This window comes from Echinops telfairi, unplaced genomic scaffold (genome assembly GCF_000313985.2).
Source record: "Echinops telfairi isolate 266 unplaced genomic scaffold, ASM31398v2 ScPeMD7_18;HRSCAF=68, whole genome shotgun sequence".
Classification (NCBI taxonomy): domain Eukaryota; kingdom Metazoa; phylum Chordata; class Mammalia; order Afrosoricida; family Tenrecidae; genus Echinops; species Echinops telfairi.
In genome coordinates, this window is record NW_022103915.1 from 10,744,428 (window position 1) to 10,759,421 (window position 14,994).

The window sequence follows — 14,994 nt, forward strand, 5'->3', positions numbered from 1 at the left end:
GGGGGGGCGCTTAGCTCTCCCCTGTCCTTTGAGTTCTCCTCCATCAGCGTGCTGAGTCAGGGTCGACTCAATGGCAGCGAGCTTGGTTCAGCTTTTGACCACTTGGATCATCCCCAAACTCCAGGAACCCTTGATCACTCTAGGGACTCTAAGATGCACATAAAAGACCTGCCGCCAACGTCTCCCACCAGAATCTGGACTCTTTTTCTATCGATGCGGACATCATAAACGTATAGGAATACGCCCGGTGCTTGTGGTACAAGTGCGAAATCTGTAGCTTCCACTCACTCAGAACTTAGCTTCTCATACAATGTCAGTGGACCATTGAGTAGACAGCGATAGTTCCATCTAGTTCTTGGAAGAGATTTTTAAAAGGGGGGTGGGGGTTGAAGTCAAATGGCCATCTCTCCCCACACACTAGCAGCATGTTTGGGGAGTTTTAGAGCAAAGGAGCAACTACGTGAGTAAGAAAGCACGCAAGCAAAAGAAGGCTTGTGAGAGAGGCTATTCAATGGCCTAAACCCACTGGCTTGGGCAATGCGGTGAATTTCGGATTATAAGTAAAGAAAAGGAAACTGCAGAGGCTGACGGCTACCTCAAAGTGGCATTGAGAGAAAGCCCCGGTCAGCCTGGGCCTAATGCGGCTCAGAAGCAGGCAGGCTTTGAACCCATCTGGAGGCTGCTCCTGGCCCTCCCTAGCTGTATTTAGGAAAAGCTAGAACCATCTCCACTTAACTCACTCACCCAGTGGCTCCCCTCCTCCCACATTCATGGAAATCTGCACACGCCCCTCCCAGCTCCCCTCCAATGTGATGCCTGTCACTTCCCGTGACAGGGGAACAAACGGCAAAAGCAGGTGATGGGCAGCGGAGCCGTTCAGAGTGTTCCAAGCGTTTCATCGGTCGCAAGGCTGCCTTCTTTTCATTTACATCGAAGGCAGGGATTATAAAAGGTTATTGTGTGCCTGCCCTTGGACTACCAACCCTTCCACCCAAGAGAGCGACTTCCCTCCGCTGCATCCCCTTCTCGCTGACCTTTCTCACGTTGTGCCCAAGGTCCGGGCTGGCATTTCTGGGCAGGGATTTGCTGCTCCTAGCCAGGGCCGCTACGACGTCAACTCGGCAAATGTCACGGGCATGAGTACCACAGGCAGTATTCAATATTTGGCTTTTCTGTTTGAATTCCCAGGTATGAGGATGGGGAAGGTACTACCGGGCTACTACTGTGCAAGAGGCAGCCGCGGCGACGAATAAAAAGCCTCCGACATGCACCCCCTTTCCTGAAAGGATCATCTTGGGGAGACATGGACACTTAAAAGACAAAAGAATGTAATTTCCAATCCTCCTCCTTCTTTTCTCCTTTCTGCTTTGAATTTTGTTTTATACAAAGCATGTATCTTTTACCTTTGGTGTTATAATTTATCCACCATCCCTTTCAAGTTTTTTTAATGCATCGAACATGCACACATATGTATTTTTTTAATATGATCGAGACGTTTTCCTAATCTACTTTTCAAATAAATCCGTCAAAAGCATTTTCCAAGCAAGGCTCTTCGGCAAAACAGTCGCTGGAAGGGCCCTCGCCGCTGGGGGCTTCGTCTGGAAGGCCCGCCCACATTCACCAGAATACTCATCTAACCTTCCACGAGCAGACAATGAGCTTCCCTGCGTATTGTGTCGCTGTGTACTGCGATATTTATCTCACTGCGTCTACATGGACCGCAGGTCAATCAAGATCCCTTAAGGATCCCAGAAATGTACCGTAACCCGATCTGAAATCTGGACACAAACTTAAGAACCATAATGTTCCTCACACACTCATGACAGTGGTAGGCCATTAAAAATCATTTACATATCCAACAAGAAGCAGTCTTCGTTGCCTTTCTTTCCTAATAGCCGATGCTTCCTTGTCCCTTACTCTGTGTCTGGCACTACACTAATGCGCTGTATCTGTATTCTTCTCTCACTCGATCCTCAGCCTATCCCTGACCGTCAAAACCAAAATCCTGTTCCTGTGGAGTCCATTCCGACTCCCAGGCACCCTAGAGGGCAGAATAGAATTGCCCATGTGGTCCCCCAAGTCATAAATCTTTAAGGAAGCAGACTGCCACCTCTTTCTCTCCTAGGGAGCAAGATGCGAAACTGGCGGGTTTGAACCTCTGCCCTCTTGGTGATCAGCTCAGTGCTTCCCCACGAGGCCACCAGTGCTCCGAACTCTGGTAGCTGGTGTTATGTGCCACGCAGTCAATTCCGGCCCATAGCACCCTTAGAGAACAAAGGAGGATAGTCACTGGGCCAGGACCCGTAAGGTCATCCATTCAAGCCCACCAGTCACTGTAAGGGAGAAAGATGAGGCTGTCCGATCGTGTATAGATTTATAAACCTCAGAAGCCATACATTGGGTCACAATGGGTCCCATTCAACTCGATGGCAGTAGGATACAGTTTCCTCGGTTGTGAGATTTACTAGAGTGGATCACCAGATCTCTTCTCCCATGGTGGGCTCCAACTGCCAGCTTGTGGACTAAGGGCACCACCAGGATGCCTTGGTACATGGTGAGTATACATTAGTGAGACAATTCTGGAGGAGGTGTGGCAGTCTGTGTGCAGAGAGATTTACAGCCTTGAAAATCCGACAGGGCAGTTCTACTCTGCTCTACCGAGTCACCATGAGCCAGCGCCAACTCAACGGCAGTGGGTTTGGGGAGGTTATCTATACGAGGGTCCTTCAAAGAGTTTGTGGAAAAATCATATTCTCCTTGCATAGGCCTAGGGAGCCTAGGGAGCCCTCCCTGGTGGTGTCCTTGGGCTGCTAATCGCAAGGCCAGCAGTTCAAAACCACCAGCCTCTATGGAAGAAAGATGAGACTCTCTCCTCCCGTAAAGATTTATGGTCTTAGAAACCCGCAGAAGCCGGTCTATGCTGCTCTAGAGGGTCACCAGGAGTCGGAACCATCTCAATGGTAGTGGGTTTGATGGTTTAGTTTGAGCAAAAGAACTGGAAAGTACACAACTGTCCAACTAGATGAGAATAAGCAAACAAAATGCAAAACCATCCCCCCAAAATGGACAGATATTAAGAACAGATTTATTGAAAATGAGAGATTTGTTTGTTTGTTTGTTTGTTTAGAAACAATTTTCTGATACTGGCTGGAGTTAACCAATTTGATTTAAAACAGAAGGGTTATAAGTGTTTTGGTTTTGTTTTGAATTAAAATGTTTCCCTACTGAAAATTAAAGCAATTTCTTTTCAATCAACAATGAATCTTTCAAAAGTTGCTGACTTGGTTGGTGTAAATTTGCCATCAATGAGCCATGACTGTTTCTTTATCATAACCCTGCCCTGCGGCTATGACTGGCACATTATACCAAATAGTTCACTAGCTGGTCGATAATGAACTTTTTTAATTCTTGAAAGAAAATAGTAAAAAGGAAATAAAACATTGCGATGCTTATTTCCTTCTGGCTTTCATTAAATCAAATTGGCTAACTCCAGCCTGTATCAGGAAATCATATCTGGGGGGACACTGATTTGATGAAATCTGTTCTCAATCTCTGGCCTTTGGGGGTACTCCCTCTCTCTTCTTAACTGACCATGTCGATTATATTCCTGTCCCCTGGAATTCCATATTTCCAGTAGCAGGGATGACTTTAGATCTTCCCCGGTGCTCTTTCAAATAAGGTGTGAATGAGTTTTCGATTTTACAGTCTTTGCTCTATGGCTCACTTTTGCATGATCCCACTTACAGGAAATAGCTGGAACAGGTGAGTGTACAGGGACCAAAGTTCATTGTGGTGACCCAGGGCGGGAGAACAGGGGTGAAGAAGCGGGTCTCACTGCTTCAGGAAACTGGTGGTGGGGGCGGGCGGTGAATCAGGACAGGCCCAAAAGACCTCTTTGCTAAGGGAGGCCACAGAAAGGGTGAGCGAGTGCGGACGACAGGAGGGCCAGGACTTACTCCAGGGATGGAGGCGATCATCTGCTTGCTCAGGATGGTTGACTCCGCCAGTTTGGTCCCAGCGTCTGCACAAATGAACTAGTGAGAAGTGGAAAGAATGGTTAGGTCTGAGCGCTTTGGGGGAGTAGCAAATGCTTCACAGTGACATGAACTTGGCTTAAATCTGTTCGTGTTTACTGCCACGACACTCTGCCCTGGGAGACGGCTCTGGCTAATCACAACACAGCTCAGGCCTATGAGACCTTCAGACTCCTCACATTGGCATGAGCACACAGGTCTCACTGTGCCCAGCAAGCTGAGCAGCATTGAGATGGACCCTGTAGTCAAGGAAGAGACAAAAAAACAGACCCAGGCTCTGCGTGGTCAGATTTATGTTGAATTCACTCTCTTGCCAGCTCTCCTTGGCAGTGACTACAGGCCATACTTCCGACAATTACCATCACAGGCTATGGCGCCCTGGTGGCACAGGGATTATGCATTTGGGCTGTGGTCCCCAAGGTCAGAAGCTCGGAACTACCAGCCACTCCTGGGAGAAAAACAGAGACTTTCTACTCTCATGAACAGCTGACATCTTGGAAACCCACAGGGGCAGTTCTACGCTGTCCTAAAGGGTCGCTGTGAGTTAGTACCTGCTGCTTTGCTGCCGGGCAGAGTTCAGGGGCTGAGAGAAGCCCTCGTTCATTCCACGCCACCCTCGTGCGGGAAGAGCACAGGGAAGCTGGCAGGCTCAGTCCCAGCCAAATGGTGGTGTGGTGGGGAAGTCGTACGGGTTGGAGTAGTCCAGAAAATCCTAAGAAAGCCAGACGAGGAGCTGTGGGCCAAAGGACCACTGCCAAGCTCATCAGGGTTGTTATGATGAGGCAGCAGGTTCGCTGACCAGGTGGTACTCTGTCATAAAGCTTCTAAGGGCCAGGAGGCCTTAGCCTTCTTGTTCAGGGGCAAGAGCTGCCCTTCCGGCATGGGTAACTCTAACCCTCCATGCCAGACACGTGGGTGCTGGTGACTCCTGGGGGTGAAAGGGCAGCAGGCCCCATGGCCCTTCCAAGCAGCATGATGGGTTGGGGCACCTATCTCCATTCTACCTTCACTTTCAGCTCCCTGTACCTCCACGGCAGTTGCAGGGAGCTGATGAGTCAATTCCGCCGAGAACTCTGCACCCCGACTTTGCATCTGGCAAAGGAGGCACCAGCCACTAACATCCAGGGGGCCCGAAGGTCCCATGATTTCGTTCAGACAAGCCCCTGTCTACTCATCTCGCGTGGACCGATTTCTAGCACATGGAAACTTCTCATCCTGCTTGGCAATGCCCCAGGGCAGGGGCAGAGAGAAAGATCCTTGATGAGACAGGCTGGCACAGACGGCTGCCGCCATGGGCTCCTGGACTGTTCCGTTGTTACATAGGGTCCTTGCAAGTCGGAACAGACTGGGCGGCACTGAACAACAACAGCCATCTGACTCGCACTTATTTCTAACATACGGAAAAGTGAGAAAAGAGGGTTGCAGAAGAGGAGGGAGAAACAGCGGCAGCTGCATTTTCACCAACATCTCAGGAAAAGTCGCTAGGAGGATAGGGTGGGCAGGAAGAAGCCGCCCAGCCTCCCGGCAGACACAGCTACTGAATGTTGTTTCCCAAAGTTTGTCGTCAAAAGCTGCCGCGTCTGCCATCAAAGAGAAACTACATCTTCCGGCCCCCTTTATTTGCTTGTTTTTCGCCGGTCGTATTGAGCTATCATGAACACATCACACAGGTCAATTGTTCAATCCTATTAAGAAGGGTGTGCAACCACCACGGCAAACAACTTTGAAATAGTTCTTCCTTCTTGTATCCACTGGGGTCGACGGCCCATTTCCTCCAACCCCACCTGTTGTGCCCCCAGGTAACTATCATTTCAGCGACTGTCTTTATAAACCCTGGCTTTCTGATATAGAAAAACACACGAAACCCCAGTCCCCAGCCCAGGCCCTCCTCTAACCTGCTCCCCCAGGTGGCTAGGTAGTGTGCCTACCTAGTTACCATAAACTGCATCATCCATCTATCAGAACATCTCAAAAGCCATGGAGAGAGAGGTGGCCTCACTCCACATGGGATCAGCTCCCCTTGTTATGGGGAGAGCGAGAAGACTAACTAATTCCTGCCCTATCACAGCGTTCTGCACTCATCCCAAATCAACAGACAACCCTACAGGAGTTATTAGTGAGCCTTACTGGGAGATTGGATCAAGAGTGGGGTGCAAAGGGGAACATGTCTACATCAGAGAAAGCAATTATACACTTTTTAATTTTTTTTTGCAATTGTACTTCTGATGGAGGGGTAAGACAAAGTACTTTTAACGGAGTCCTCAAACCGCTGTCAGCTGATAGGACCCCCTATTTCTCATCCATTTATTTTCCACAGAACTCTGAGACTCCCCAGCTAAGACAGGCCACAGGGGACGACAGAAGTGACCTAATGGGTGAGAGAAGGCAAGTCCGGAGAACCTACGCCCTTCACTTTAGTCAAATCTGCCCACTAGACAGTGGCTGAAAGCCCCAAGCCTCAAAGAGCCCTTGCAGGACCTGGCTGGGCCCTTGAGCGAAAGACAAGCATTGTCAAGAGGCAAAGCACCCAGGTCCCTTCTGCCTTCAGCAGATGTCTGTCTCCCTGCCACCCGCAGCAAAACAGCCACAAGTCTGCTGTCTGCATGGCTGGCAGTGAGACGTGGGGTCAGATTCCAACGTCTGATTTGTGCTAACACTCCCAAGTCAGAATGAATCAAAGCTCACCCTGAAAGTCCTGGAGGTGCCTCAGACAGTCTGGCAGCATCAAAAGGCACAAAGGTACTTACTAAGCTCATCTATTATTTATTTTTCATCATTGAATGTTTAACCCGGTGGAGCACATACAATTCGCACCTTAATAAGCCTGGCTATGCTCAGTTCATCTCACTGATGACCATGAACTCAAGAAAAGGAAACCCATTCTGATCTGATCACAATGTTCGGAACAAAGCTAAAACTGGAGGAGGACATATTGACTGCCGTGTTGTGGGTGGTGGGTGCCATCAAGTGGGGACCTCCTCCTAGTGACCCAGGTGCACCCGAAGGAAACACTGCCCAGTCCTGCACCGGGCTCATCCTTCTTCTTATGCCTGAGCCCATGGTTGCAGCCACTGTGTCAATCTGTCTCCCGGAGGGCCTTCTTCTTTATCTCCACCCCTCCACTTTAAGCATGACGTCCTTCTCCAAGGACGGATCTCTCCTGCTAACATATCTGAAATATGGAAATAAAGTCTCCTCTCCTTGACTCCAAAGAGCATTCTGGCTGTACTTTGCCCAAGACCGAGATGTTTGTGTTTTCACCGACACCACAGCGAAAGTGAACTGATTTTTCTTCAGTCTTCCTTATGCAATGTCTGACTGGCACGTGAGTATGAGACCATTGAAAATACCATGGCTCGGTCAGGGGCCCCTTAACCCTCAAAGGAGCGTCCTTGCATTTCAATACTATAAAGAAGCCTTGCCCAGCAGATCTTCCCAATGCCATGTGTTGTTTGATCTCTTGGTTGCTGCTTCCATGAACACTGACTGTGCTCCACACTCTTCCCTCCATTGAGCATGATGCGAACTCCTGGTCCAGTTGTGAGGGTCTGGACTCTCTTTGCACTGAGTTTTAATCGATACTGAAGGATGTGATTGTTGAGCTTCATCACCAAGTCCTCCTCGCTGTCAGCAAGCAAGGTTGTGTCGTGTGCATCTCAAAGGTTGTTAACAAGACTTCCTCCAATCCTGATGCCTCGTTCTTCTTCAAAGAATCTCGTTTCTCTGATTATTTGTTCAGCATACAAATTGAATAAGTATGGTAAGAGGAGACAATCCTGATGTACACCTTTCCTGATTTCAAACCATGCAATATTCCATTGTTCTGTTCCCACTACTGCCTCTTGATCCATGTACAGGTTCTGCATGAGCACAATGAAGTGCTCTGGAATCTCCATTCTTATGATCCACACAGTTGAATGCCTTGGGAAGTCACATAAACATCTTTCTAGTATTCTCTGCCTTCATTCAAGATTCATCTGACAGCATCAATGATATCTTTTGTGCCATGTTCTTCTCTGAACCTGGCCTGAATCTCTGGCAGTTCCCCTAACATTGTACTACTGCTGAAACCATTGTTGGATGACCTTCAGCAAAATTTCACTTGCATGTGATATAAGTGATATCATTCTATAATTTTCACAGTCTGTTTGGGTCACCTTTCTTTAAAATGGGCACAAGTAGGGATTTCTTTCAGTCAGCTGGCCAGGTAGCTGTCTTCCAAATTTCTTGGCATAGATGAGGGAGTGCTTCCAGTGCTTTATCAGCTTGTTGAAACATTTCAATTGGTATTACATTAATTCCTGGATCCTGGTTTTTGGATAATGCATTCAGTGCAGCTTGAATTTCTTCCTTTAGCACCATTGGTTCCTGCTTGTGTTAGGCCAGGTTGACTAGAGAAACAAATCCAGAGATACTCATATGTGTATAAGGGAGAGCTTTAGATCAAAGAGCTGTTCTATATTAAGAAAACATCCCAGCCCAGTCCAGATCAAGTCCATAAGTCCAATATTAGCCCATATGTTCGATATTAGTTCATAATTTCCTCTTCAGGTTCACACAGCACATGTAATGATGCCGAATACAGGAAGATCACAGGCCTGTGGGTGGAAAGTCTTGTGGATCCAGTGGCAGTGGAAACATCTCCAGGACTCTGGATGCCATCAGCGTGGCTCCATGTGGCTTGTCAACAGGAAGGTGAAGCAGAGAGAAAGTGTGTTACACCTCCAGGGAGGAAGAGATGAAGTTCCCAGAATCCTCATCAGAAGGCCACGCCCACACAGAGGCCTCATTGGCTATGACCTGATTGACAGTCTAGACTCCACCCCTTCACTCATAATACCCTTCAGTTGACATGAGGTTATGTAACTACCACACTGCCCATACGCTACCTCCTCAAAAGCTGACTAGTTCTTTTGGTACATTGACTCTATTCTTTCCATCTTCTTTTGATGCTTCCTGCATCATTCCATATGTCGCCTATAGAATCTTTCAGTATCACAACTCAAAGCTTGAATTTGTTCTCGAGTTCTTTCCACTTAAGATATGCTGAGAGTCTTCTCCCTCGTTGGGTTTCCAACTCTAGGTCTTTCTTGGCACATTTCATTCTAATATTTGACCCTATCATCTCAAGCCGCCCTTTGAAGTTTTCTATTCAGTCCTTGGAGTTCATTGGCTTCCGTTTGCCTAAGCTACTCTATGGTTAGGACTCGCGTCTGGGTGGCACAGTGGTTACAAGTTGTGCTGTGAACTACAGGGCCAGTCATTTGAAACCACTAACTGGTCTGAGGGGAAATGACGAGGCTTTCTACTCCCATAATGAGTTACAGTGTCAGAAACTCACAGGGATAGTTCTATGCTGTCCTACAGGGTCACTATGAGTGGGCGTAAAATTGATGGCAGTGAGTTTTAACTACGATTAAGAGCAAGTTTCAGAGTCTCCTCTGACATCCACTTTGATCTTTTCTTTCTTTCCTGTCTAATGACCTTTTGTTTCATGTATGATGTTTCCGATGTCATCCCACAGTTCATCAAGTATTCTGTCACGATCGTTCAGTGAATCAAACCTGTACTTGAAATATTCTTGAATTTTGGGGGGATATAGTGAAGGTTGTATTTTGGTTCTCCGGGGGACTTGTTTCAATTTTCTTTCAACCTGAACTTACATCTGACCAAATGCTAGTCTAGTCTGTTCCACAGTCACTCCCTGCCCTGGTTTTAGCTTCTGAGAATGATAGTATCTTCCAAAAGATGTAGTCGATTTGATTTCTGTGTATTCTGTCTGGAGAAGTCCACTTGCAGAGTTTCCTTTTGTGTTGAAAAAAAGTTGTGTTGAACAAGTCATTAGTCTTGTGAACATCTATCGTGTGATTTCCAGCTTCATTGCTAATCCCCAAACCCATACTTTCAACTACTTTTCCTTCCTCTTTGCTTTCAACTTTTGCATTCCAATCACCAAGAATGGTTGACGTATCTTGAGTGCGTGTCTGATTTCAGACGGAAGACGTTGGTTGTTGTGGTCGTTAGGTAGTCCATTCTGACTCACAGCCGCCCTGTGCACAACTGAAGGAAACACTGCTGGTCCTCCATCATCCTCACGATTGTTCTCATGTTCGAGCCCATCGTGGCAGCCACTGTGGGGCTCATGTGTTCCTTTGATGCTGAAGGCTACGTCACTGGTATTTGAAGTATCAACAGGGTCACTGAAAGTGAACGGATTCCAGCAAGACCTGACTGCTGTAGAAGGAAGACTGCTTCTCTACTCTCAGAGCGAGGTAGTGATAATGCCCCTGAACGATGCACACCCCCGTGCATCTGAAAGAACAAATGCGATATCCATTATGTGTCATTACGTGATGAATTCATTATCGAAATGAAGCCCAAAATAGTATCTCCAACTCTCATTCCATAGAGTGATCGGATTATTACCAACTCAACTCATATTAATAGCCACATGTCAACAGTAACTCTGCAAATTAAAGAAAGCCAACAGCCATCTCTTTGTCCTTCAGCCCACCACTTCACCTACCTTTCAAAGAAAACCTTTCAGCAACACGATTCCATAGTTTGAATAGACAGGCATGCCCCCACCAAGTGGGTGTGCTATATGTAAATTAGCAGAATGTCTACCCTTGACACTTAATAGGAACTTCGGAAATTCTTTTTCGATAGGAGCTTAAGTATTCTTTGTGGTCGATTTTAATGAGGATCACTCTATTATGAAGGCTCTTTTAATTCTCTCCAAGAAGATGATTAATAGCCAATTATACGTAAAATTTCTTCAGCACACTAGCAGAGAAAAAAATGTTAAGAGATCTATATTACACCCATCCAAAGTGGAAAAGGGGAACCATATCTTGCAACTGGCCCTTTAAATTCCAAAGAATATAGAGTTTTTCTATATATTGACCAATTCTTTTCTGTCTCCATGGCTCTTTTTCTTTAAAAGCAAACAAAAGAAGAAAGACCACTTGAATGAGCTTTTGAGATGGCCGGAGTCGGCATCAACTGCAGGGCGGTGAAGTTGGTTTAGCGGATGGGCTCTGTGTAAGTGGAAACAAACCGGAGTCATGGCCGGGCAACCCCCACGATGCCGCTGTGGTTTTACATGCCATCAAGCCAGTTCTGACTCACAAGGACCTTATGCTCAACCGAAAGCAACACTGCCCACTCCCGCACCCGCCTGACAATGGTTGTGTTTGAGCCCCTTGTTGCAGTACGACACGCTGGGAAATTTACCATCACGTCAGACCTCCAGAAAGAATTCCTAGGAATTTAAAAATAGAGTGTTTGGCTCCCGTTCCTGCCTTGAAACCCTGAGAACTTGGTGATGCCCCAATTCCTTGAGAAAGCCTGTCATTGTCCTTGAAGAGGTTCTCTCTGGAGTATTTGATAGAAAACAAGCCGGGGTTTCTAAGTGAGAAGAGCAGACGGATTCCATCTCAGTGAGTCTACGATGTTCTCAGCAAAGAAGTTCATAGAATAGCGTGGGTCCCACTGGGGTGAAAAAAATGAATGCAAACCTAGTGTCTCAGCAACGGACTCTCTTCTCCCGAGAGCACCGGTGCCATTCACCATAGATCGCCTGGAGAGGTTTTCCTTCCGGATGTTTTCTTTCCTGTCCCTAAGTTGCCTTTTCAGTGAAGCACATCCACCTCCACTGCCGTCAGATGGCACTTACTGACGTCTGTGAAGCAGGTCAGTGTCTTCCTCCGACACACACCTGTCCATACCATACGCCTACTCTCCCAGGTGCCAGGAGCGGAAATCCCCTTCCGTACAAAGAACAGCTTCCACGGTCGTCCAGGCTACACTCCCGGGCCTCAGAGAAGCTACCAGAGTCCAGGCTAAAACTCCTTATCTACGGGGATGACCTAGGAGACCAAGGTGATCAAGGACAAGACAGAAAGGACCCAGAGCACGCTGCAGAAAGATGCACTCCTGTTGAGAACGAGCGAGGGGCGCCACACAGGACTTCTCTCCATGCTCAACAGCAACGGTTCTCAACCTCTGGTCGCGACCCCTTTGGGGTCGCCCAATTCATACCAGTAGCAAAATGACAGCGATGAAGTAGCAATGAAAATAATCTTATGATTGGGGGGTCACCACCACATGAGGAGCTGTATGAAAGGGTCGAGGCATGAGGAAGATTGAGAACCCCTGCTTTACAGGGTCCCAGGGCAGAAGAGGGAACTCCTGCTTTGTAAGGTCTGTCTCCGTTCACTTCTCTCCGTCGTGAAAAGGGCCTCCTCAGAGGGCCTGTCTACAACAAGGACATGCTCGTACAATGGGCTCGATGGTTCATATTTTTTGAACTTGTGTGAACTTGGCCCTTTGCCCAACTGGAGAAGGCACAAACATTCACAGAGTGATCTCTCCTGGGCCGGATCGCAAAATGCCCCCCAAATGAACCTTTCCAACCAGGATAACTTTACAACGTGTTTTTTGTTTTACGTATTTCCCTCGATTCCATGACAAATACATATTTGCCCTAAAAAAAGGACGAGGCATTTAAAATCACAAAAACACATTCAGAAGTATCTACTTTGGCCCTTTTTTCCCTTCCTAAAGCTAATTTGTTTTTGTTATTTATTCACCTAACTGCAATAATCACTGTTTTCCTGGTTTCTCTAAGCCCTGGGTAATTTAAACTGTCACGGTGCTCATGCTGACTTGTGACAGTGCTTATTACGGTTGACTAATGTACTTCATAGAAAACCTGCCCCCAGCTGCAGTTCCAGCGTGGGGTGCTAGACCCCAAGAATATCAGCCACGTAGATCTGCTCTGCTCTCGAGGCTCTGGGCAATTAAGGGGGACACTCCCTGGTACCCAGAGGAAAACACCAGCAGGGCCCTGGGACTTAGTGTGCTTCCTGGTGGCACGACCCCAACTAAACCATGATCAGAAGTGAGAGGCCCCAAGATGCATTAGCCTGCTACACCACATCTCTCCGGGGCCACTTCTCTGAGCCCACGTCCCCTGGCCTCTCCTCCAAGCTAGCGTTGATTCCACGCAGCGTGAAGGTCCGTTGCAGCGAAAGGTGCTTGTCCTCAAAGGCAGTGCTGCTGCCCGTGGGATAGTGAGTCGAGGGGATAAAAAAGCCCAGGACACCCACTGGGAGGATGTTAAAACCTGTCTCTTCCACGAGCACGGATCTTCTTCTTGGGACAACGGGAGTCCTTTCATTCTGACTTCCTCCTGCCTGCTGTCCATGGCTGCTGCATCCCTGTCGCACATGCTCTCAAAGAGCTTCCATATACCCCCTGGGAAGCTCTTCTCAGGCAGCGCACGCTTCACCGAAAACGCACCAACCTCTTATTAAATCTTCAGTCTGAGAAAACGAAATTCCAGCCCTAATGATTCGTAGGAAACCGTGTGGGGTGGAGGGAGGAGGGGGAGGAAGGGGACACGTCAGTGATGATTAAATAGTAAATAACAGGTGTTGTCCCTCCTCCGCCCTACTGAGTAAACTCTTGATCTTCTGCACGTTCTTCAAGGCCCACACGTCCTTCTTCCGGTACGTAAGCACGTCCTTACTCAGTACACTCCTCTCCTGCTGCACACGCTGTACCGGAGCGGGGTTTTATGTTGACCAGTCAACTACACTGACCAGACTGCGAACCCTTGGCAGGAAAGGGCACGGTTTTGCCAGCTCCACTTCCCCAGCCCTCTGCAGCCTGCCTGGGGCTTGGTCAGGAACCACAATGGCTTCGTGAGCTCCCTTCATCTCCCAGACTGAGTTAGCTACCTCCACCTCCTCAGTACGTTACAGACAGCACAGGCTTTGACAGTTGTACTTGCACATCATCAGAACAGGGCCCATGCCTTTAGCATCTCTACAGACCCCAGACCTAGCCCAAGACCGATGCTCAATAAATCCTTGCAGGGATAGAAATGGTAGTACAGGCACTACAAGGTTGCTGTGGGTTTTTGACACAGGGAGGGAACTGGTAGAAAGCAGGGTTATAGTAACATCTCCTCTGGGTCTCCTTAGGTGGAAAGATTAGAGGGGTGATGAGAGATGGAGGCAGTGAGTGTGAAAAAAACACTCAGGAAAAACTGTTGGGCGAATCTGGACAAGTAGCACAAAGAGCTTGATTAGGCTGCGATTCACACTGACTACCGGGGGCTCTGGGTGCTAGATCCCACTAGCCAGATGCCAACACTATCACTTAGCCCAGCTGTGTGGCGGTGGGCAAGCCCCTTAGGAGACCCACCAGACCTCCGTTTCTTTCATGCCCAGGCCAGAAGCACCGCCTTGTTATGAGCATTAAGGGAAGTGAATAACTATGGCAAACAGTCCAGTGCCTGCAACACATTCGATGCTCAGTTGATGTTCCCTTTACCATCATCTCCCTGACTGGCACCCAAGTCACCCAAGACATCTGTTCCTCTCATTTTCCTTAAACCACTTAGCCACCGGTGATGCTGGAGACCTGAAGACGCCGTGACTCTGTTTACGAGGCCAGTCTGGCTGGTGCACCTCCCTGATGCCCACAGCTCCCATCTAGATCCAGCCTCAACCCTGGGCTGGGTCCCAGACGACCTAGTCCACGGCTGACTCCTCCAGCACGGCGAGCTTGCTCCTTCTCCACTCCGCCTTCATGCAATCGTCACCCTGCAGTCCACTCTCCGTGGAGCGCCAGGCATAGGCATCTGCCAGCACCCACTGCCCCTTGTGACCCAGCTCAAACACCACAACTTTCCCGCAAGACTTTCCCTCTCCCCTCTGCGCGCCCCCCTGTCTGCCCCGCCCCACTGGCTCTCTCCTGTTCTCTCTCTTGTTACTCATGTAATAGCCCACCTCCGGTTCTCAAAATCTGCTCCATCACCTGAGATGCTGAGCTAAGGATGCTGAGGCTGGAGAGCTTCAGTTCTCTGGAAGCAGGCTGCCACCAACGACATCTTTGCAAATTCGCTAGAGGCCTGCCTGGTATGCAATTCTAGCCCCCCCCCCCCACC

At 48.3% G+C, this 14,994-nt stretch overlaps 1 protein-coding gene across 10 annotated transcripts in view; it reads right to left on the reverse strand.

Annotated features, from left to right (window-relative positions):
* The window catches only part of UNC79 (unc-79 homolog, NALCN channel complex subunit), a 299,617-nt gene that overhangs the window by 20,635 nt on the left and 263,988 nt on the right, over positions 1-14,994 (reverse strand). For all 10 annotated transcript variants that reach the window (XM_045288090.1, XM_045288086.1, XM_045288091.1 and 7 more), the window contains one exon: positions 3,957-4,034. In XM_045288090.1, the coding sequence (XP_045144025.1) occupies positions 3,957-4,034 (78 nt within the window). The remainder of the gene's footprint in view (positions 1-3,956; positions 4,035-14,994) is intronic.